This window comes from Diadema antillarum, unplaced genomic scaffold, assembly GCF_040938485.1.
Source record: "Diadema antillarum isolate AM-2024a unplaced genomic scaffold, OU_Dant_1.0 seq00000437_RagTag, whole genome shotgun sequence".
Classification (NCBI taxonomy): domain Eukaryota; kingdom Metazoa; phylum Echinodermata; class Echinoidea; order Diadematoida; family Diadematidae; genus Diadema; species Diadema antillarum.
This window is the reverse complement of record NW_027271414.1, coordinates 338,746-363,518: the sequence shown is the minus strand read 5'-3', so window position 1 is coordinate 363,518 and position 24,773 is coordinate 338,746. Positions and strand designations below refer to the sequence as shown.

General features: G+C 37.9%; 1 protein-coding gene across 5 annotated transcripts in view; it reads right to left on the bottom strand.

Moving 5' to 3' along the window:
- The window catches only part of LOC139732583 (alpha-1,6-mannosylglycoprotein 6-beta-N-acetylglucosaminyltransferase A-like), a 100,300-nt gene that overhangs the window by 62,510 nt on the left and 13,017 nt on the right, over positions 1–24,773 (bottom strand). For 3 of the 5 annotated variants that reach the window (XM_071643437.1, XM_071643436.1, XM_071643438.1), the window contains 4 exons: positions 21,198–21,287; positions 13,466–13,545; positions 11,382–11,471; positions 9,001–9,075 (listed from right to left, as the gene is read on the bottom strand). In XM_071643437.1, coding sequence (XP_071499538.1) covers positions 9,001–9,075; positions 11,382–11,471; positions 13,466–13,545; positions 21,198–21,287 — 335 coding nt within the window. The remainder of the gene's footprint in view (positions 1–9,000; positions 9,076–11,381; positions 11,472–13,465; positions 13,546–21,197; positions 21,288–24,773) is intronic. The other 2 variants (XM_071643439.1, XM_071643440.1) reach the window with 1 other exon arrangement.

Sequence of the window (24,773 nt, the reverse complement as noted above, 5' to 3'; positions counted from 1 at the left end):
GTCATCATGGTCTTCACTGACGAAAATGGCATTTGAATGTTTTGCTTTTTTCTTTTAAGATTAATAGTCTGTGGCTGCATTTTAATACCTAACTCGAGGTTTCAGAATGTGTTTCGAATGGTGTTTACGAACGAGGTTTGAAACACGATTCTTGGGGTGTCGCGCTTATAAAGCTAAAATCGTATAACAGTGATTCGAGTGTTGCCACTGCGGAGCTGCTTTGCGCCATTCAACCCGGGAAGTAGAGGTGAACTGAGGCACGCTTTTTGTGACCGATAGCGTGTACCGTATACTGGAAGTTGACCTTGGCAGCTCGGAGAAATGTGTATCAAAATGGCATTGCATTTATCTACTCGCAGAAAATGATCATGGTCTAAAATGTGTTTCAAATTGCCCTTTGAATGGCATTTCAAATTGGCATTTCTAAACGCATTTGAAAACACGGTTGCATTCACCTAATGCTTGAAAAGGCCTCAAACACATTTGGATCGTGATTCTGCCCCAGAAAACTTTTTAGATAAATGCACCCAGTGAGAATTTTTGTCGGTATTCACATTTCCTGCAAAAGGTTTGTTATTGTGTTTTAGACTTTATACAGATTACCCAAACACAAATATAAATAGTTCTGCAAAAGGTATTTTGTTCAATAAATGTGAATTGCAAACTCCATAGTCTCACAACCAAACACTCAGCTCCCACTCAGCTCATTCTTAAACCCAAAATGCAACTTGCCAGGTCCACAAACTCAAAAGCTCTAGCTCTTGCTTTGGTCGCACACATACAGGTGTAGTCTGGAGAGTCAAGGCACTTCATCTGGTTGCCAAGTGATTCTTTTTTTTTTTTCTTTTTCAGCATATGAACAGTGGCAAGTGAAATCGATATTTGCATCGCGATGCAAAATAAGATAAACCCTAATCGTCAAAGTTCATAAAGGCTGAAATACATTTTTGTTTAAAGTTTGAGCCTGAAAGACAAATATTGATGCATCGGCCTTCCGCCGCTTGCAGCTGGTGAGGAAGTAGACCGTTTGTCCAAGTATGAAAACAAACACAACTTTCTTTCTTTTTTTAAGGCTATACACCGAAGGAAGGATTCACGCCAATCTAACACCTGTATTCCTCTGGAGCCTCTCATTTTAATATGTCAATGGGGTATACACCAGGTGCCATATTTGTTGTCACTGGCCCTTCTTTCTCTTATCCCTCACCCCTCTTCCTTCCTTTAACCTGTCTATATTCCCTACTAACGAACTGGTGTGAAGCGGTCGGTGGGGGTAATTGATTAGGAAGCGCAGCGGGGGTTTCTTCAATATTCAGGAGGCAACCTCGGCACTTGACTTGGGTGACGGACCAAAACCGATGAATATCTCATGCCCCCTATGGGAGACCATAACATGTCACCTACTGGACGGTTCCTCACTGCTGCTGCTAGCATCTCTGATAGAGTTGTAGGCAGTCAGATGCACTCTTGACTTCTATACTATGGCCCAGGGCTTTCAGAAAAGCCTTGCTCCATGGACCTGTAAAGCCTGTCCAAATTCTGCTCTCTAGTATAAAAGCATTTTGAAAAAGTAAAAAAAAAACACCTAACCCCCTCACTGAGTCAAGAAATGAATGACAAAAGGGAAAGAAAACCTTGCAACCTGTCCACAAGCACACATCTTTTGAAGTCCTCTGCAGTGAATCATGATACAAACATCATCACTGCATGACAATTTTGCACTATTCTCATCTGAAAAATGCAGTGGTCATTACTTGTTTTATAAGATGATAAAAAAAAAAAGATTAAAGGTACTGTACAGTATACTGGTTGAGGTAGGGATTCATGTTTTGAACATTCCTAAGTGAGATAATAAAAAGCCTCTTATGAAATATGAAAGAGCATGTAATTTTAAGAAGGATTCAACGGTTATTTGATGAAAATTGGTTTTCAAATGGCTGAGATATCCAAAAAAGGGCTAATAATAAAAGGCGACATGCCACAACTTTATCAGGATATCTTTGTTTCACCTTGTTTTTGGATAGTATCTCAGCCATTTCAAAACCGATTTCCATCGAATAAACTTTTGATACCCCTTAAAACTGCATGGTCTTTGACATCTCATAGCTCGTAGTTTCTGAATATCTCGCAAAACGTTTAAAGCTAAATCTTCACCTCGACCAGAACTGTACACACCCGTTAAAACCCACATCAGTTTGTCAGTGTTATCAAAAAAAGAAATATCGGGAAATTGTAGGGTTGCTGAAGAGAGGATGACTACATTTCTTTGAAAGATGTACACTGTATCTTTGCCTACCACACGTACACGTACCTAGAAAACTAGCATTTAAACTCGGTTTACTTCAGAAAACTTAAAGTAATCTTTTACACGACGCTGAATTCCCATAGAATTTAAAAATTCAGCCCATTCCTGCAAATATTCCATTAGAGAGCAGTAGGTAAACTATAAACCTGCATCACCTGCCTGGTTTAACTCTTTATGTGCCATGTCAGTTGACGGCGTGCCAACTTTGCATATTCGGCTCAAACGCACGAACCCGTTCAAACCAATCGATAAATCGCCAAATACCACAGTATAATGAAAGTGTTTCTTACAATTCCTTTCCTCTCATATATAGCTTGTATTTTATGTGGTGATTGACTAGCAAATGGTGTTCCCTTCTCAATTTGCGTGTAAATTACATGTTTCTGTTACTCTTTTTGTGTGCAAAAGTCATGCCTTTACAGAAATGTAGCTACTGGTCATTTGATAGAAAAAGACTCATAGATTTGTCATACACTTTGATGTCAAAGCAAAGCTTGGCATTTTCTCTACAACTTTGCTCATCTCAACAGAAATCGATAAAATGTAAATAGATTTGAAAAACAGAATGTTTTCTCAAAGCATGACTACGTTGGTTGGTATCTCAATATAATATGGCGCACAGGGGGTTTCCACCATGGCACATAAAGAGTTAAAATCTCATAGTACACACAACCTACGGCGAACCACCAAACGACGGTGTCTGACAAATTACAGGTTTGTGGGTCAGGTCGGGTAATTATTTGTCTCTTCCACTCCAATTCTGTCCAGCCATGCGCATGCTTCCTCAATTTACGGCCTTTTCTTCAGGAATGAGCTTCGGCAAAGGATGCTTTAATTACCCAACTCATGCTCACGTTTTTCCTCTTTCACAATCGTAAACTCTCCTTTAGTTTAAGGTCCACCTGAGACGGCTTACCATTGATGCTGAATTGCTCCCTTTAGCCATAGTAAATGCATTCACACTGATACGGCTAGGATGAGTCATTTTACTGCATTGGCTTTCTCGCTAAAAAACACACAAAACAAAAACCCAAACTCTTCGCTAGGAGGTGCATTACCGATCTTTAAGCCATTACAGCATAATACCCAAAACCCTCTTTTCTCAACAGAAATAAGCAGATTCCATAAGCATGTGCAGAATGGAATACAAAGACAACTTCCAGGCACATCCATCATTTTCTCTCTCTGGCTCAACCTGTTTTCCTTATTCTTTTCTTTTCTTTTGAGAGACAGACAGACAAATAGACAGACAATGTGGTGTGTGGAATTAATACAAAGTCATATGAATTCAAACAAATTCCTGTCCGTATTTTGATTCGCTGATACCCTGATGCTAAAGTATTGTACATGACTCATCACCATCCTCAAACGTTTTACAGGAAACAGCCATTCTTCATTTAATACTGACTTTCAAAGAAAGAAAAATAGGGTAGAGTATTCAAAACAAATAAGAATAGTAGAAATATTGAAAAAGGAACATTAGAAAAAAAAAAGGTAATGGAAGTTTATAATGTTTTCCATGTATTCATAAAAAGTGGTGTCAATGGCAACCACAATTGCCAATGGGATGAGGGAATACTGTTTGAATAGCACTTCAAAATTCTCCCTTATTTTGTGCTTGCAAGAACAATGATTAAACTGAAATGTAAAAGGATTGAATTTGTCATCCCTTTCAAAGCATTTCTTTATATTTTAGTTGAGATAAGATTTAGCATGCTTTCATAATCAAAACACAAAGTTGGAAGGGGTGATTACAGTTAGTTTCAGGACTTCTCTACAATTTAATGACTGGTTAAATGCGTTATTGTAGAGTACAGTATTAAATTTATGGAGAAAATGTATGTTCACCTGTTCATTCATGTCAAGATCAGAGTTAATAATTTTGTGTGTTCATTAAATTAAGAAACAGAACCTGCCTCACAAAAATAAAAAACCTCACAAAAATATGGCACATACAGTACCGTTACACTGCACATCAATCAACTGCAGGGATGGCACTGCCCTTCAGTCATAAATTCTATTCAGAATCTTTAATATACTGTATTTACCATCTTCTCCTTTCCCTTCTTTTGCTGTTTACATCCCTCCTTTTTTTTCTCTGTCCTCTGCTCCTATATCTTGCCAATATATTTGATTCATCAATCTTCCTAAAGCCATGCCATCTGTTACTCATCAATCAATTTCTTTACATGGTATTTTTCATCTCAACATTTTATGTGTCATCATTTATACCAGTATTCAATTTCATATCTCTTGTTACTCCTGCTTTTTTTTGTTGTCCAACATCAGGAAAACTGTGCATTCATGTCTACAAGACCTGCAACATTCAAAGCAGTATTAAATATCCCTAAAACAGAGTACAATTACTACGTTACCACAATCTGTTCTGAAAAACAGTTAAACAGATGCAACTGATCAGTTTATCAAAGATGAAAAACCTTTTCAAGGGTCTTTAAGAACCCATACCTTGGTCCTCTCTTTAAAAAAAAACGAAGTTATGATATTCACCACAGTATGCATATCGGGCGCGTGTCATATGCTTGTCGTGCAGCTACATATTTGATGAGATTGCATGAATGTCATACATAATATTCCTGTTGTGGTGCACTTTATGGGGTTATTCGGATGATCTGTCTGGAGCCGTGCTCGCACTGTACATGTATTTTCTAGCCACAATATAAATCATTCAGGGAAGAATTCAATTGAAATTCCTGCGCAGAATCCCGGGCGTCCCCCGTGCTCGCAGGAGAAGTGATTAGGAGGTCCGAGGCAGCGGCTTTCCAACCCAAGATGGGAGCATTTGGTGCCGCAAAGCATGCCTCCATGTTCACAACATTCCTGTCAATTGTTGCAAGGGGGACAAAAAAGAGTGAGGATCTAGCAGTCCTGGAGACAGATGCTGAGTGAAAACAAAGTGTGCCACGAATCTTCAAACAGCATCTGTGACATACGGATGTTGGCAATGTTGAGAGTAAAAATCCTTGAGATACATTTTTGTACTTCAGAAGGAAGCCAAAAATAAGGATTACTACCTTGTATTTCTTAACAATGATGATGGCAAAGATAAAAATGAGAGGAAAAATTATGTGTGACCGTGCATCACAATACGATCAAAAAGTCGCACACACTGATTTTGTGTGAGGACTGAAAATAGGTGAAATGGGTCAACCCAGCCGATCTTGAATTTTTCATATTTTCTGAAAGAGCAAGTCTTCTTCTACATTATACAACAATCTGGGATCATAAAATGGGGAGGAAAGTGCGTTTTTTAGCATTTCTTAAAAACCTTGTACAATAACTCTTCACTTTCAACTCTAATAACTTTTGAAAGAATGATGCTACTGCTTTAAAAGTTGGCATTAATTATGGACAGAATGTGTTAAAAAGGCATGCTTAATATCAGTTTAATCTGATAATCCCTTAATTGTTGTCACTCCAGCGGTTTACATCCTGTTTTCTGTCCCATTCATCGCACCGCCAGCACGGCTTGGAGAAGATAGCACTTGCATAGACACTATACTTCAGAGCCTCTTTTCTCAGTTCACACTTTTGCTGAGTGTGTGTTTTCTTTCCAATATTCAAATAGGTTAGGAGAGTCCATTTGATTTGAGTTATACATCATCTTAAAGCTTAGAGTCTGTTCTTTCAGAATATGCTCTTAACTAATATTTCATGTCTGGCGACTTTCTGTTTGTTTTGTGGTGCAGGGTCACATATTATGTTATCATCTTTGGTGGTGAGGGTAGATGTAATTGTCACTGTGGCGTCATAATATCGTGCAATAATATTCTCATGACAATGTAATCTCGTTTATATACAATATACTGAGGAGAGGTATAGAGTGGATTGTGGGGACCACTGTTCACTCTTTATGGAGAGCCTTTTTCAAGCTTGAAAATTCAGAAATACAAAGAGATGTTCGTTGTATGAATTCTTTGAAGCATATTCTTCTTTTTTTTTCAGCTGACAGATGCAAAATGATCACATGGGTTCATTTCTACATGTATCCAGAAAGTTGATGGCCTTCACGAAGGAAAGATGAGTGATCCCTATGGAAATTTCATGAGCACAAACAGCAAGGGAAACCATGGTGCTGGAAATGATCCATCAAGTATGCAGATGTCGGGAGCTCGATCGGAGAGGAGTAACTCTCAAGACGAAAAGGGGGGGGGGGGGGGGGAAGCAAACGATCGGCTTCGCCCTTTTCTGTGCTACACCCCGGGCCTCTTTCCATTCAGCTTGCTGCTCACGCATCGCACGAGAGCAATTTGCGGCATGGCTCATGAATTATAGACACTTGCTCCCAGCAGAAACTGATACTGGCAACAACACTGTCAACCTGTGATTACAGCCACCTCAGGAAGAATTTGGGCATTTTCCTCACATCCAAAAGGATTTATGGATTATCTTCCAACTGGATTCAACAACACCATTATTCAGGGAAAATACGAAGGTTGCACAGAGTTCAAAGTCTGGCGGAAACTTTGTGAAACAGCTCTTTCCTTGACATGTTTGGTTGTGGCATCACAGCGCAAACACTTTATCCAAACTTTTGAGTCGTCAATATGCCATCTCCTACAGCTGTCAAAGAAAATTATTTTTCTTATTTCTTTTTAAAGTCTTGAATAAATCACACAGCAGGCAGCCTGAAATGAAACCTACACTGTAGTTTACAATAGGCTTTCAAGATGAGCACTGAAAACATACATGTGGCATTGGTTCAAAGCACTTTGACTGTGTTCTGTGGAACTTTGCTCTCACATTTGAATGGACCTTATTTCTATAAAACAGATAAATGAACTGTGAGAGAGCATGCAGTGCAGTTGAGGGCATTTTAATACAATGCTGTGTTGTTGCATGACAATGCACTATAGGCATTGAATGCCGGTGGCAATTCACAGAAATTTCATGCTGAAAAAAAGGCCGTCAGCTCTAATTCGCGAGAATATCATGCCTTGAATACATTGCATCTTGCTTTACAGTATATTGAAAATACATTTTAACTCATACTACCCATATGAAGAAAATTCCCGGAAATGGCACTACAAAGGTACATTTGTACATACTTAATTGTATAATCAAGTAGGGATATCGTATCAGACCACTGCTCTGCACTGATATATCAAAGAGTTTTTCTCACTACAACGTACCTACACAATTATCCTTATAGTGTCTGTAATCACTAGGAGCCACATTGATTTATTCACTTTATACCAATGACGGACTTCACTTTCTGTGTGTGCTCTACACACTCATGTAACATTTTAACTTACTGTACACAGGGAAATTTTGCTAGCCATGAGGGGTAGCCCAGTGCCTTGCATCTCTCCACACAATTACACTGGGAGTATAGCGAGTATTCAAAGCCCTTCGAAAAATATGCAAACTAGTTTTACTTTGTCAGTCAATTGATTATCCCTCAAATGAAGTCAGAGTATTATACAATGTATTCTTTGACTTCTCTCTGTTCACAGCACTGGCTTCCTCTGAACTTCTTAACCCATTCCATACTGAATTCTGAAACCCCTATACCCTTGATACACAGGCCATCAGGTTCCCGTGTGGAATGGGTTAATACCTTTGGAAGTCTCTAATTGTCTGTACAGCTCGGGGTCGAAGGTCATGATGTATCCACTTACCTTTTAGATAGTTGGCATTTGGAAAGCAAATTAATGGATTCTTGCATTGAGTTGTTTTTATTAAAGGGATAGTACAGTATTGGTTGAGATGAGAATTGGGCTTTTAAATTTTTGCAAGATACCAAGAAAACACTTATAATATACATGTAGTACAAAGGAAACCATTTTAATAGGAATTCAACGTTTATTTGATGAAAATCGGGTTTGGAATAACTGAAACATTAAAAAACAAAGTAAAACAAAGTGATTGTTACAAAGTGTGGGTCCCACACTTTATTAGAATCGCTCTTTTTGGATATCTCAACTATTTCAAAACCAATTTTTATCAAATAAACATTGAATTCCTCATAGACTTGCATGCTCTTTCATATTTTATATGACATTTCTCATTATCTCACCTTAAAATGTTAGAAACCTGAAATTAGGTCTCAACCAGAACTGTACGATCCCTTTAAAACTGATTGACAAATTGCCCTTCATCGATGCAAATAAGCATTGATTATGCACTGTTGACTCCAACCAGAGTAAAGTGTGTGTGATTTATTTTCCCTTTATTTTTTGGTCATGGCTACTTTATGTACTTCATTTACGTCAATGAAGGTTAATTTGTCAATCAGCTGCTGCAACATTTTAGTAATAATGCAATGTTTGAACTGAATGAGTGATGACTATTTTGTCTTGCGTTAGTATACATTGTAGATTGAGTTTGTGTTCTATTAATTTAGAATTCATTCCATGAATGTCCATCTTTATCAATCACATATTTAACATACACACATACATTCACACACACACACACACCAGGTACAAACCAGGGGTGGATCCAGGAATTCTGTAAAGAGGGGGCGCCTTTACAAAATTAAAGGGGGGGGGGGGGGCGCACGCACCCTTCCCCCATTTTTTGTTATTTCTTTTGTTCTTTAACAAAAAAATAAGAGGGTGCATGCCTGGTGCATACCCCCCCCCCCCCCCCCCCCCCCCCATCCTCCACTGCACATACTCACTCCCTCTGACACACAAATGTGACCTTTGACCTGTCAACTGACTTCGTCTTACCTTTTCTGACTCCTGCAGAATGAGTGAAGGAAGGGGCGAATCTCTGCCTTTCACTCTCGGACACCAATTCTCAACCTGTGGGATATCAAGGAAAGAAGGAAGAGATATCAACCCATTCCATACAGGAACCTGGTGGTCTAAATAGTATGTATTAAGTCCATGAGGGTTTCAAACTTCAGTATGGAACAGGTTGAAAGAAAAACCCTGATTCCCAATAGAGTCCAAGCCCTGAAATCCAGCAATCCCTTTTCTGTTCTGAATCTCTCCATCATCAATCTGGACATGGACTGGCACACACTGTCTTTTGCATTTTCAATGCGGAATTTTCCTACAATTTCTTTTGCTAAACAATTTAATCCGTTGAGGACGGTTTGATTGGGCTACAACACGCATTTCCCATAGACGCTTGAACGAGTATACTCGGGACTCGTCCTCAACGGGTTAATGCACTTGAAAATACTAGGAATGGAAGAAGTTAGGATATAAATGCCTATCACAATAATATGATATACTGTATATTTACATAAAAGAGTACTGTTGCTGAAAGGAACAAAGATTTACAGGAAGGTGCATTTCCACAGACATTTCATTTCATTTCCACATTTGAATTATGAAACATGTAAAATGTTATTTATGTGTAAATCATAGGTGAATAGTAAATCAACAATGCTTTTATTAAGAGTGGACCTTCCATACAACCTGCTTTAATAAAAGTGTTGTGTTTGAGCCTATCTCCAGACACAGCTGAATGAAACCTTTCTTCTTTCCATCATTAAAGTTATTATTCTTTGTAATTCTTTCCATTTTCACTTTTCCTCTTTGTCATTGCCAATAAAACAATGGTCTACATGTAGCTATTCATGGCAATATTTGCTTCTCAACTTTTTTCTGTTTGTTTATAGCTGGGTTGGCCCATTTCTCAATCACTCTATTTATCCTCATTTCTTAAACACGACCATTCATACAATGTGTCTTCATGATTTCACATCGCACAGAAACATTTTAAATTTCAAAATGTTACAATTCTGTACATATACTTGTATATAATGCTTGCCTTAGTAATATACATACGTACATTGTACATACTTGTCATTTTCGATGCAAAAATTATTTTATGATTCAGTCTTGTGGGAATAAACAATGCAAAGCTGATTTAGCAATGACGCCAAAGCAAAATCATTTCATCACGAGACCATGATTGATAAACAAAAACTTTAATAAAACAAATAAATAATACAAAGTACCTTTCAGTTCTGACACTTTTTTATACAATGTAGAACCTAACACAATTTCTTGTTTACATTTCACCATACTCTGACCCCAGAGGATACAGCTTCCTCAACACATAGTGTTTAAAGGTCCAAACCAGTAATCAATCATAGGGTACAGTCGTACATTGAATTCAGATATGATGTTAACCCATTCCTTTCGGGGACCTATTATACCAGGTTCCCGTGGCGTCAAATTTATGGGAACCTGGTAGGTTCCCAAAATTTAGACACGCATGCCTGCATTTGTGGCCTAAAGTCATGTTAATTTGTGTTTTGCTGCCCAGCAAATAGCTTTGATAGAAAGATTAGAGTTTCTTCTATTAATATAATTATGCGTGTATCACAGTACTATTTGCCTTTTTTCCAATACAGTGTGTGCTTGTTTTGCTGTAAAACCCGTATAAGGATGTACACAGCGATCAAGGGTCAGCTCAGTAGATATTTGATTTTGCTGACCCCATTCACATGAGTCTTTTGTGTACGACAAAAGAGTTTCTGACCCCATCAGCGCACGCTCTATTCATGTATGGGGTTACCTTGTGCCCGATCGATATTTTCATCGTTCAACGGCACGTAGTTGGCCGTGGAAAGGGGGTCATATGTACCGCTTGACTGCTTTCGCACAGGTGGATTACTCTCTATCGACCTGCAAAGAGAATCTCGTTTCAGAGCATGAAAGGCGCTCGCAGAATTCCGGGAGGAACGGGATAAATGCAAGTTCCATAAATTTTTCATTTTTCTTTACTTTTTAATTTTTTTTGCCGAACTGGTTTCTGTGAATGAGGGTAAAGGAATGGCTGATGCTACAATGCACATACTGGGTTGCAATACAGAGAGTGGTTTACCAATAACGCACTTACAAACTTGATGCAATGCAAGCTTAAGTACTGGGAGCTGAATTGTACAGAATACAATATATCATATACACTGAAGGCATGCTGGCTATACAATGTATGTTCATTGTACAAATTTTATCAAAGACAAACATTATTTCCCATGCAAACTGTCCGGCAGGCATCAATATCTGGTACATTGTACAATGTAGTATTGCAACACGTGTATCCCACAATGCCGTGCCTTTTTCAACAGTGATATCAACGCACTACTCACCTCGCTCAGGTACACACGGAAGGAACACTCTGAACCATCCACCCCGTAGTGAGCGTAGCACGGGTCAGATTTCCACATGTCACGCATCCACTGTCGGGCAAATGAGATATGATGAAGAAATGGCAATTACGACTCAAATATGTAATGGCTTCATGACGTTTCCACGGGTACGACAGAGAGGATAGCGATCAATACATCAAAGCAATTCTACATTCTTTCCTTTAAACAAGGCAAAGTAGAGAGTGTACGTGTACATGTATGTCAATATTGTTGTGTTTTTATTACACGGTGTGTGCGTGTGATACTGTTCTATATGACCCCTGCCGGGAATACATGAGGACAGCAAAAGCCATTTTGGTTTGGATACAAAGCATGAACATGTGATTCTACATGTATTTCAGTTAAAAGTGCAATGTGCTCAAGTTTCTACCAGATTTCATGTGCAGACAGTGTGTATTATTAATACTGATTTTAATGAATTTACAATAAGAATAGCAACATTCACACAACATAAATCTTCAAAGTTTTAAACTTTGATGATTAGCTCACAGTTTTAAACTACTGATGTATGTCCACAAGACATCTAATTTTCAAGACTGTATTTTTGAGTCCCACTGAATGACTAAACCACAAAACTGAAAGAAATACATAACTATACATGTTGTGCTAGCAATAAACCTGATAACGTACATTGTACAAAGATACCATAGTGTACAAGAGGCACTGGAGGTTGATCTGCTGGAACTAGTGGGGCGAATAGGTTTCACAGAGAAGTCACGCTAACTTTTGAGTTTGTTGATTATAATGTCCACAACACACTAAACTACAAGTGAAACCACCCCACCCCCGGCTCATGGATAGAACGTTTAAAACCTTTTGAATGCCTTGTGAAATCATTGACAATTAAATCTTTACGACTGCTTTAAAACTTTTAAATGCATAGACGGGGCTAAACCACAAGCTACTCATCGAAGATTGAAAAGTAGCTAGCTACAGTACATGTAAACCTAAACTTGAGGAACATTGTGTGAAGGAAGCTACTGATACAAGGAAATCTGACACAGTATTATGACATTGTATTCATTGCCTTCGGACCGCTCATTTTCACTGCGGCTGCAGCTTTCTCCTTTTACAATTAAGGAAGTGTAATGAATGCGAACTAGAAACGAGAAGGAAATGACAGTAGCAGTGATGAATGTTTCACATAGCATGAACATGAAATTGAGCTCAAGTACATGTACACTGTAGATCAGAATCACAAGATTTGTGCGGAAAGAAAGAAATAATAACAGATAAATAAAGAAGGATTTTGTACGGAAACAGAAGGTGATCCATGAGCTTTCACAGATCACCTTGAAATAAAGTGTCTTGGATACCACGTAAAATCCACCTCACCCAGCACTGATCCCACACAGATTTGTTCCGTGTGAACAGACAATGTCCAATGTAGCTCAACAGTATGGTGGGCTATATAACACTCTGTCTGTATCATTCAGTTTCATTTTCTACAAGGTACAGGTATGTAGACTGTATCTAGATACGAATGAGGCTACAAAAACAACTGTAGATGGATAAATTACCTGATATTAGTGATCCTTAATGAGCCTTGCTCTTAATCAACTTACACACACTGTACTTTTACCTGAGAGAGAGAGTTAGTTCAGCAGGTATGCAATTGCAATCACATTATGTGGCTAGTCCATAAATCAAATAATGTAGACACCGGTCAGCGCCATGTTTTCAGAAGGGGGGGGGGGCACTTCCAGGTTTCATGAGCTAACAAGCAAAGAAAAAAAAAAAGCCTTCAGCGCAACTGGTGCCACTTCCGGGTTTCTTCAGCTGACAAGTAAAAAAAAAAAAGGTCTTCAGCCTTACCGTGCTCACACTTCAAAGTTTCTATAGATTTTTTTCTTTTTAGTGCCACTTGCGCACTTCCGGGGTACAAAAAGTGGGGGCCCAAAGTAGTGACACCTTACATGTATGTACTGTATGTATTCCTTTGTATTGTGCAAAAAATGTGTGTGTGTGGGGGGGGGGGGGGGGTTTCTGTTTTTTTGTTCTTTGAATAAATAAAAATCACTTACCTTCATTTTAGCTTTGCAGCTTGAGAATCCATCCAGCTCGGCATCGGTAACTGTACAGTCCATGCCATTCACTACCAGTTCTAGAGTATAACACAGACAACGAGACAAAAATCACACTAAATTATCCACCATTGTACAATGAATGTGTGGATTAAGTAATGCACTACAGACACTGTATGATTGAGGGTACCATCTATCGTCACACTAAGGATTTGTAGCTTGTTTATTCCAAAAGTATAAAACAAATTTGCCCAATTCTTATCTCAAACATGCCATAAATACTGCAGTTCTGAATGTCGTGACTGTCTCGTTGATTCTAAATCTCCGTTTTAAAATAACGCAATTTTAGTGCATGCATTCCATTTTCTTCGCGCAGCTTACAATTTTGTAAAAGGGTACCTAACGATCGGCAACCCCTCCCTCCATAGGTAATACACGTTAATTTCACAGCCATGCGTCGTTACTGAGCGGATGTGGAATTGAAACGTGTTTAGTTTGGTTTGTTAGTTTGTTTGTGAGTTTGATTTTTGTTTTTTCGTTTTTATTGTTTTCATAGCTAATGGCACTTAATCCCGCGCGTACCCTTTCGTTGTATACGCAAACAGCCATGATACGCAGGGTGCCGATGTCAAGGTACCCTGCCAATAGGTGGTACCCTTACCATATAGTGTATGTGTATATATTTCAAAGAAGGCTTCCCAGTAACTGCTGCAAGATTCTTCATGACAATCTCAAATAATAATATTTAAATATCTTTGTATGGTTTGACTCAGACAGACTGTACAGAACTATCTAAAATGTTCATCATTGTCTGGTTTACTTTGCAAGATTTTTTTCCCCCATAATGTCTTATAAAAATGCTGGTGTTTCTACAGGACAAACTACTTCTACTTGCTATAACTACAATGACAGCGGGAAGAGTGAAAACACACAACATTTAGATGTTGATAGTAAACTGTTTGTAATGAGAACTTGTAATGATGATAATATAGAACAATGATCATTATGAATAGGGACCTACAGTGTAAATACTGCTGTCATCCTTGTTTCATCTTGCTGTACTACTTTTATCACTACTTCTAAAATTACTAAATGTGTATCTGTACTACAACATTGCAGAATGATATTTTTTTTTTAAGTGCTCAGTAAAATTTGCAATCATTATCACAGTGACTATAAACACTCAAATGTTTGTGACCTCTACACTATATTCTACATGTGAACATACTTGACATGACTAATTCTCTTTAGGTTTTTTTTTTCTTAGCTTTCTGCAATGCCATATTTACCAAAAATAAGCATACAACATTAAAGCAATGAAAAATGGATGCACAACAGTGACTTCACAGATACACACAAGTGAACGCTTCTTGTTGAATGTCTATCAAAGTACATGTACACCATTGCCTTCACAACCAAAGACAGTACATGGGTTAAATGGAGTATTGTATACGCCGAATATTCTGCGAGGTTTTTATTTTCACGAATTTCGCGAGTCAGGTGCTATTCGCGAAATTAAAGACACGCAAAAATATTGACTCTGATCCCGATGTGAATGTGACGTACACGTGTACACTTCTCCGTTCAATACAGGCCTCCACAATCGTGAATCTAACCACTCCCGAAATTGTCGGGAAGTCCCGATTCGCGAAAATTAAGACTCGTGAAATATACGGCGTATACAGTAGTTGCCACCTCTTAATCAGGACAGTTGTAAAAGAGGTCCAAAATTGTGTCATGTCTACGCTCTAAGTTCAATTGTATACATGAGCTTTCAAATTGCACTGTAACCTGTATGCAAGGGATAGCACCTAAAAATTAACACTGTGCATATAATTTGTACTTGTACAATGTACTGCGTATTCATTGATGACAATGTTTACATCACATTCGATGGCACATTTTGTTAAATGAAATACAAAAAAAAAAACTTATAATAGGGATTGATATGTCTATAACCACATTATACAGTTTCTATGCGGCATATATTTTGTAAACGTGTTTATGAATTTCACGAGTCAGGTGCTCTTCACAAATTTAACACACAAAAATACAATCAACTCTGATCACACCATGAACAGTGATGTGTATAGTACACTGCTCTATTCATTACTGTCAAAGTCCACAAGATTACGAATTTAACCACTCATGAAATTGTTGGGAAGTCGCAATTAAAAAAAAAAAAGAAGAAGAAATAGACTCGATAAATACATGGCATTGACAAAGCTAGCTTTAGCCCAGTGTGCCGGGTGGACTAATAGTGATACTTTCTATTCAGCAATATATAAATCTGTTCAGTCAAAACTGTTTCACACTCAGTCACTCACTAATGACTAAGTTCACTAGAGATTATTCTACGTAGTATCCATGGTCACATTCTAGTTGCAAATGTATTATAAAGTTAGTTGCATTTTCCTCATTCCAATGATCCACTCAACCTGTTAAGTTTTGCAGCAGAAATGATTATCCTACTGTTGTTAAAGCAGGCACTTCTAAATTTCAACAAATATACTGGAGAAAGATTAAATTTGATATGGAAACTGATTTTGCCTGAAATCAATTAAGGAAATCAACATAGAATTCCTCAATTTCAGAAAGACACAAACTATAGACTTCTAAGTAATGTATTGTTACTCCAGAATCTCAAAAAATAAATCTATTAAATTTAAAGATATTTTGAAAAGTGGAGTGATTCAAATTGTTTGAAAATTAAGTTTTAAAGCCACCCCCCCAAAAAAAAAGATGTGTTTTGGCGTAATTTGGCAAATCCTAGAAAGTTCAAGGACCCTGAACATTTGAAACAACTATTGACTATCACTAGCACGATCACAAAAAAAATCACATCATTTTATCTTCTTCCCTTTTTTTTTCCACAATAGCTCTTGTGCATGTGCCTGTAGTGTTTGTGTGTGTGTTATGCATTGGGCGCCTTCAATGTGTTGAGGTATTAAATACAAGTATACAGTGTGTACACATCTCATGTACACATTGGTCTACACCCTGATGCGCATTCTGTGATTTTTTACTGCCTTGTATTTGAGGACAAACTCCACTCAGCAGGCCTCATGTATAGAAGTACCAGTACCCATTTCAAAGGAAGAACAATTTAAACAAAATGATGACATTCTTACTCTGTAGTTCAATGATCCGTACCAGGGCAATTGTTTATGGAGTAGCTCAGGCATTTCAAAACTGATTTTCATCAAATAAACTTTGGATTAGCTCAGTCATTTCTAAACTGATTTTCATCAAATAAACTTTGGATTCCTCTTAGAATGGAATGCTCTGTATTATTCATAAGTGGTAAATCTTGGTACATATCTCTCACAAAAAGTTAAAAGCCTAATCCTCATCTCCACTAATACTATACATTCCTTTAAGAATCATCCAAACAATGAGGGTGGAGGAGTTTATAAAGGGATGGTACAGTATTGGCGGAGATGAGAATTTGGGCTTTTAACTTTTTGCGAGATACCAAGAAAACACTTATGATATAGTAGAGAACATACCATTTGAAGAGGAATTCAAAGTTTATTTGATGAAAATCAGGTTTGGAATGACTGAAACATCCGAAAACAAAGTAAAACAAAGCGATCGTAATAAAGTGTGGGTCCCACACCTTATTAGAATTGCTCTGTTTTTGGATGTCTCAGCCATTTCAAAACCAATTTTCATCAAATGAACGTTAAATTCTTCATAGAATTACATGCTCTTTCATATTTCATAAGAGGTTTCTCATTATCTCACCAAAAAATGTTAGAAACCTGAAATTAGGTCTCAACCAAAACAATATGATCCCTTTAAAGAGGTTGGCATTTTCACACAGAGAGGGAAATCCCCTGCTGTGGGCATTTACGGCAGAGCACATCATGGGGTTGTAAAAGGATTGTGGCAAAATTCTGCCTGCCTTGTGCACGTAGCTACAGCACAATGGTTAAATCTATTCATGCTCTTTTACCAATTCTTTCCCCTTCTTTTTCTCTAAGGAAAAACCTCTTTCAGTATGTGTACTGATGCGAGAGAATATTTAAAAGCACAATTGATATTCACAGGACAAGGATTTTAAAGGAAGCAAAACAAAAAATTGAATAGGTTAAATACATTTTTGTGTTGCCTGTTCCTTTATAGTCACACTGCAAGCGCAGCTGATACACAAAGTGAATACATGAGTGAATTCAGATCTCTTCATAAACTGAGGGAAAATTGTCAGCTCGGCAGAATACATGTAATTTTAAGAGCTTTCAAAAAGTCATGGTAAAGTTCACTATGGTTGGCGTATTTATTAGTTTTGATACAAGATATTACATGTAGTTTAGTACACATGGAAACACATCACTCGGGAAGATTGTCAAGGATTGTTGAACATCACATTGCATGTCAGTCCACAAGTACACTGAATATTGTGAAGATAGAATGGATCCGGTGGGATGGAACATTATCAGGAACAGGTCAGGATATTATATAAAGTTATAGATAATAATCACTGTGCTCTTTGAAATTAATCAGATTTTCAGGAGTAACAATACTGACTGAACGAAGCAATAAATAACTGCACACTCATACAGCCTCAGGTAAAACGGCTCTATTGATGGTATACAACATAATTGGGACAAAGAATTTAATGGGAAAAGAAGAAAACAATCTTTGGAAGTATCTCTTTGAATATATCACACATTCTCTTTGCAGTCTTTTCTATCCCTTTTTTTTTCAGCAAACAACAGAACTATTTGATTGAGGGTGGTGAAGCACAAGAAACGTGAACACGCTGAGGATGGACTGATTTTGCTATAACATGCATTTCCCATAGACATCTGCGCACATACAGCATGTACAATTGTCGAATTTGTGAGCTGGCCATTTTCACAATATTTTTTGCCACGATTACATGTCTCATTCGGTCCAACAGTTCGAAACTTCTACCCATCTGCCACCCCCCCCCCCCCACCCCATCCAATGCATCAATATACACATTGGCGGTGAAACAGCTGTACAGTGTATTGCAGTATTTTGCATGATAATGTGAATGCAGACACACTGTGAAATAATGTACAGTACGCTGTGACATCCTCCAATACTGAAAATTTAGGGTCCTGGTAATTGAAACTGCACAAGAAATTGCTGAACGTATGTATGCCGGATTTGAGTGTCCAATTGTAAATTGAGTTGTGAAATACGATCCATCATACAGTGGTGTAAGTTAAAGCTGAAGTGACACGACACACTTCGCACATTGTTTTCCTGCTGAAGATGTATACTGTAAAGTGCACTGGTGTCCAATGTACCACAAATACCACAGTAACGTGTGAATAAGGACAGTACCAAGTGCATTATGTGGTATACATGTATATCATTACCTTGTTATTTCACCAGTGAGATCTGTCCTACAAAATCACTGTGGTATTTGATGCCATGCAATAATTCTGATACTGTGTGTATATGCAGAATGACTTTTGATTTTAGAGTGAGTCACTGTCTATATTGAAAACACTTTCGTATCCTGCAATACTACACCTCTGATTTGTTTCCACATATCACGGAGCCATCAAATCCAGACAATTATTTTTGTTTTCTTTGCCCTCCGGTATGTACAGTTTGTATCCATGCAATAGTACTTTGCAATATAAAACAAAATCTTTTAATAGCAAAAGTGGTGAGGCGAGATACAAAAATCACAAGTCATCATGGTTCTAGGAAAGAAAGGAAATACACTGTATGAAGGACAAATGTACAGTTTTGTATTTTACACACACATTTACTGAAAATGAATGGACGTACATTTGTACATTGTACAATGTATCGTATTTGATCCTTCCAATACCCGGACTTCATGGTCTCGATAATACAATTACGGTGTACAATAGTTTTGTATTTGATCACTGATCAATTTAGTTACAATGTATTAGCTACAGCTGTATGACTGACAAGTTCTCCACAATATTTCAATGGAAACTTCAGAAAAATATGAGATGAGATAAAGAGTCCAGAAATCATACTGGAGAGATGTATACAGTCATCATAGTACACAGCAGAGCAATGACAGCACATCAAAGGTTGTACAGGTCAAGCAGTTACAGATGTATGGTTTGTCAACACAGAATATGTTTCATACACATACTGTACTCTTTGTCTACAGACCATTTCACAATAAAATGCGTGTTGAATGTTGATTTTATTGCCTAAGGCCTGCCAGCACACTGTACCATATTTTATTTCATTAAACTACTAGATCAACAAATCCTAAATAATGCTTGCCAAATAATTCCCAGGATTGCTTTTAGACTTTACATTTCATTGCTTTATTAAGCTACAGTCACAAAGGTTTGTACGAATGTCACTGTTCGTAGGGCCACCTTACAAAGGGAGGGTTTTGTACGAAGTTAAAAAAAAAAATCTTGGACAAGACCATAGAACGGTCTACGCACGGTCTACGAATGCTGGTTTCGTAGGGCCTTCTTAAGAAGAATTAGATCTTACAAAATTGTCTAAAAATCATTCGTACGGCGTTCGTAGCAGTTCTTAATGGTATTTGTGACCGAGCCATTAGCTTTTTTGTTTGCTTTGCATTCTCTATATCATTACAGACTGGATCAATGTAACGTGAAGACTGATCACACTATGGGGCCTACATACACTTGCTTCCTATGTAGAAAATTTTGTGAGTGAAATATTTAATGTTCATATCAATGCTTATTATAATGCTTACCTGAAAACATATAAACTGTATTTACTGGCGTATAATGGGTTACAAAATGATTGATGATGATGAATTATAAACAAATATATGAAATGATGATTCTACAGTTTGTATGATAGATGTACAGAGTATACAGCTTCTGCAATGAGAATGATCAAATGGCAAAAGAACAATTTCAAATCAGGCAAAGTCATGTCATTGCCAAATTCACACTAAGTGTAGCACTGTAGTCTTGCATGAAAGAAAGCAAAAGATCAGTGTTACACATACTTGTAGATGATGATGTCTATAGCATACATGTACATGTACACATGTATCAAGCTGATACAAGTTTAGATGACACATTGTATCTTGACTGAATGTCAGCGGATGAACTTGCAATACTTTGCATGAGTGACTTTGGAAATTTTAGTAGCAGATTGAAGCGGATTCATGATTAGAACTTTGATACATTGCAAATGCCATAACAGAGCAAATCAAAGGATGAAGTCAGCACGACATTACTAGGGGAAAATGCATGAGACTGATCTTGGCTTTTTCCTACCACACACTTGTTTTGATTCACATTACAAAAATCTGTGCCTATATTTTGCAAGTTATGTGAAGATCTTTGATGAAGTCATAGTCACCTAATCATGACATCATAGATTACTCATTCCTATAATTTTTGTGATGTCTAGAATAAAGATTTGGGATTTGCCCTGCCCTCCCACCAACCCAAGTGCTCTAACAAAAACACTAACATGAAGAAGAGACTACATTACCAAAAAGCGATGAAAGCAGCTACAGTGTATAAATGATCTTCTTGTGTTCTCTTTGATGAACACATATTTTATTATTTAAAATACAAGTAATGATCTTTGAACATTTAACATCCCTTCTCCAAAGGAGTGTTTATTTAATACTGCAAAATTTAAGATGTAGGTCAACAAAACTGCAGCAACACCACAGAGATATATCCAGTCATCATGCTCAAAAGGAGTAGCCTACACCAAGGATATTTTGCACAGCTCCGCAAATGGTAACTCTGGGCCTTACCATAACTGCTCAGCACGGCAGCTTTGCGAATGACCTCTAACCTGTCGTCCCAATCCATCAATGTCACGTTGTTGCGTTCACTACCTTTGTCTGCCAACAGAAGCCCCGAGATTCACATAAATTTGTGATAATGATGTACGATGCAAGGCAGACATCTGTGGCAAACACATATTTCTACAATGCATATTTATCTCAGTACCTCTTTTAAATGTAGCAAAGTGTACAAGTGTAGTCACTCAACATTATATTGCAACTCATTTACAGCAGTCCATCAATTTATCAATTTATATTAATAGTCTTTACATACAAGTTTGTATGATAATCAATTTGTCTTTTTTGACCATCACTGATCACACTTGAATAAAGTACTTAAATCATGATAAAAAAGTGAATTCATCAATTGTTTAACTACTCTGTGATCTGATAGTTCTGTCAAGCTTTTGGCATACAGACATATTCAATTACTAACATTATGTACGATTTGCATGTACAACAGATCACATAGATTTGTAGCCTAAGTTACATGTAAAGCTGCACTTTCCATCTCAACAAAAGAGACCTCTGACATAAGAAAAAAAAAAGTTAAGTGAAATAAAAAGCCAATTTTTCTTCAGACATTCTGGAGTACAGGAAGTGACAAGGAAGTCTGCATTTTTTCCTTGTCTCTTGAGATTTTGCTGCATAGAAAAAAAAAACAACAACAACAAAAGTCTGACCTTTGTTCACCATAAAAGCTATTGTTCGCCAAGACTTGACTTTGATCAAGGGTGTACATGTAAATATCAAAGGCCCTATTACCAGGCTTGTGAGAGCCCTGTATGAAACGTTGTTTGATAAACATACAAATGTACATATCTGCAATGCAACTGATTGACAAATTGCCCTACATCGACGTTAATAAGGCAATCAGTTGCAATGAAAACATCTTGACGGAAGAATTTCATGAATTGAATACATCTGCAATGTAGATAAAACTTGGCAGATGAAGAAATTCAGCATCTGATGCAAAAAAAGACAGCAGGTTGATATGAATATATGTATCAGTTTGTCACACAAGTTTAAGGAGTTTAATAATGCCCATGCATTGCCATTGATGTCTCTTTTCGCGGCTGAATTAGTGGGTTACTATGATGATGACAACGCTGCCGTTATCCAAACTGCCTGAAATCACTGAAGGTTAATATTGGCATGAAAGGAAATTTGGGCGCAAGGCAGGAGCCCAAAATGGAAAGCATCTTTTAGAGGGAGAGGAGAGAGTTGTAATATCAACCACGGCTTTAGAACAGCTAGAACGGTTGCTTGTTTTAATATCAGAACACTAATCATACAATTGTAATTGTACTCCCTTCCACACTTGACCTTGAGTACGAACTTTGCTATTTGTCAAGCTACATGGCATCCTTGAAGATGTGGAACAGATGTTAAAGTTACGTGACTTATGTCAACTTAATTCCACCGGCAGGATCAACTCCAGTGACAGTACAGTATCAACTCCGATGATATTGACACTGATAATGAACTCATGTGACATGCCCCCCCCCCCCCCTCCCCCTTCCCTACCACCACCACCACCTCTACCATCACCACCTGCAGTGAACCCCCTGGCAAATAGATCCCATTCACTTCACAGAAACTGAGCGCATTCACTTTATGATGTTCCACCACCGAGAGCAAAACCCGCAGCTTATCAGGGACACAAAAACATTTTTCAATACTCAGTGCTTTTGCTACAGTACAATGCCATAAAAAAAACAAAGACTTGCTTATCTGCATTTTAATGTTTCTAAAAGACGAAACTATAATTATGTGCATGTCTTTGAGCGTAAGCTCTGCAGAAAAAGAAAAAAAAAAATGTGAGGGCCACTCCTGGGGAGAGAGTGAAACCACTGAATTTGATGGTGCGTGAAAGGAGAGGTGCATCTTCCCCTCCTGCCTCTATTTACAGGGTCTTCTAACCCTCACTTCACTTTGTTCACCGATTGGGACACACACACTAGACAGGTTTCTCAGCCTGTGGGCATGGATGTCTGGAAACTACACTATAATCGTGAATGAGGAAAGATTACCTAATCCCACCTAATCCCTTTTGTGTCCCAATGGCCTCCAAGTTGGATGTAGGCCTCCATGTTGGACAAAGGCCCACTGGTGCACCTGCATGAATGGGCTTGCAAATTTTGCAAAGCTACAGCAGTAGGTCCAGTTTTTGAAAGGTTACTGAATGCTGGCAAAAAGTTTTGGCAAATGCAATTAAAGGGACTGTACAGTACTGGTTGAGGTGGAGATTCATGTTTTGAACATTCCTAAGTGAGATAATGAGAAACCTCTTATGAAATATGAAAGAGCATGTAATTTTAAGACGGATTCAACGTTTATTTGATGAAAATTGGTTTTCAAATGGCTGAGATATCCAAAAAAGTGATAATAATAAAAGGCGACAGGCCACGTCTTTTATTAGAATCTCTTTGTTTCACCTTGTTTTTGGATATCTCAGCCATTTCAAAACCGATTTTCATCAAATAAACTTTTGATACCCCTTAGAATTGCATGTTCTTTGACATCTCAGAGTGGTTTCTGAATATCTCGCAAAATGTTGAAAGCTAAATCCTCACCTCAACCAGAACTGTACACACCCTTTAAGCTTTACTACGTTTTCCCTGAGCACTTTAAGGGTTAAAGGTGAGGAACATTCCCCATTATTACAGGCATTTCAACCCCAGAGGTGGAACAACATGTGAATACACTATCAATGGAATGAGCATGTGGTGGATGATCTGCGGTTTTTACGTCCAGCAGTTTAGAGAGGATCCATCTATGATCCTTCCAAAGAGCAAACCCACTGTCTCTTCATTCACACTTGTCTTTGGATCTCTATGGGGAAATCAAAGTGATAGGGGATTTTCTCTTTTTATATTTCTGTCGATGGTGCGAATACTTGAGCAGCAGGCCTTACCTCCCCTTTTGCCCCGTAAACGTGTTGGGTACAGGGAAGAGAACTGAAGGCAGAGTCACAACCTGGGCAACAAACACTACATGTGTGCACGTATACCCACATTGCATATGAGCTACATCCTCAATCAGAAACATGCACTACATTTGCAAACATCGTTAAGACCGAACATCCCCCCCCCCTCCCCGAGTAACCTGTAAACCCATTTAGATATGCTGTATCTGTTAACCTGTTCCCAGCAATTTCTGATGAGTGAACAGTCCGTTATTAAAAGATAAGAACTTTGATGATTGAACAGCCTCCTTGTCCACTTTAAGACTGCTTTAAAAAAAGATGGGGAAAACCCAAGAATTTTAATGTTGTGACCATTTTTCTGTAGCACATTTCTCCTCTTCTCCTCTTAGAGTCCCTGATTGTGCAGATGCTGAAATCAAACTCCGTACTGAGCACAAACAGAGAACGTCATTCCCTACTTTGTACCTCACAGATGTGTCGCAAACTCCCCAGAGGAGTATCATTCAAACATACAGCTCCCTGTACACATATGTATGCAAGAGAATTCATCTGCAGTTTGTTGGAGGAATTGAGTGACAAAAGGTCATATTCTTTGATGTAAAACACAAAAAACA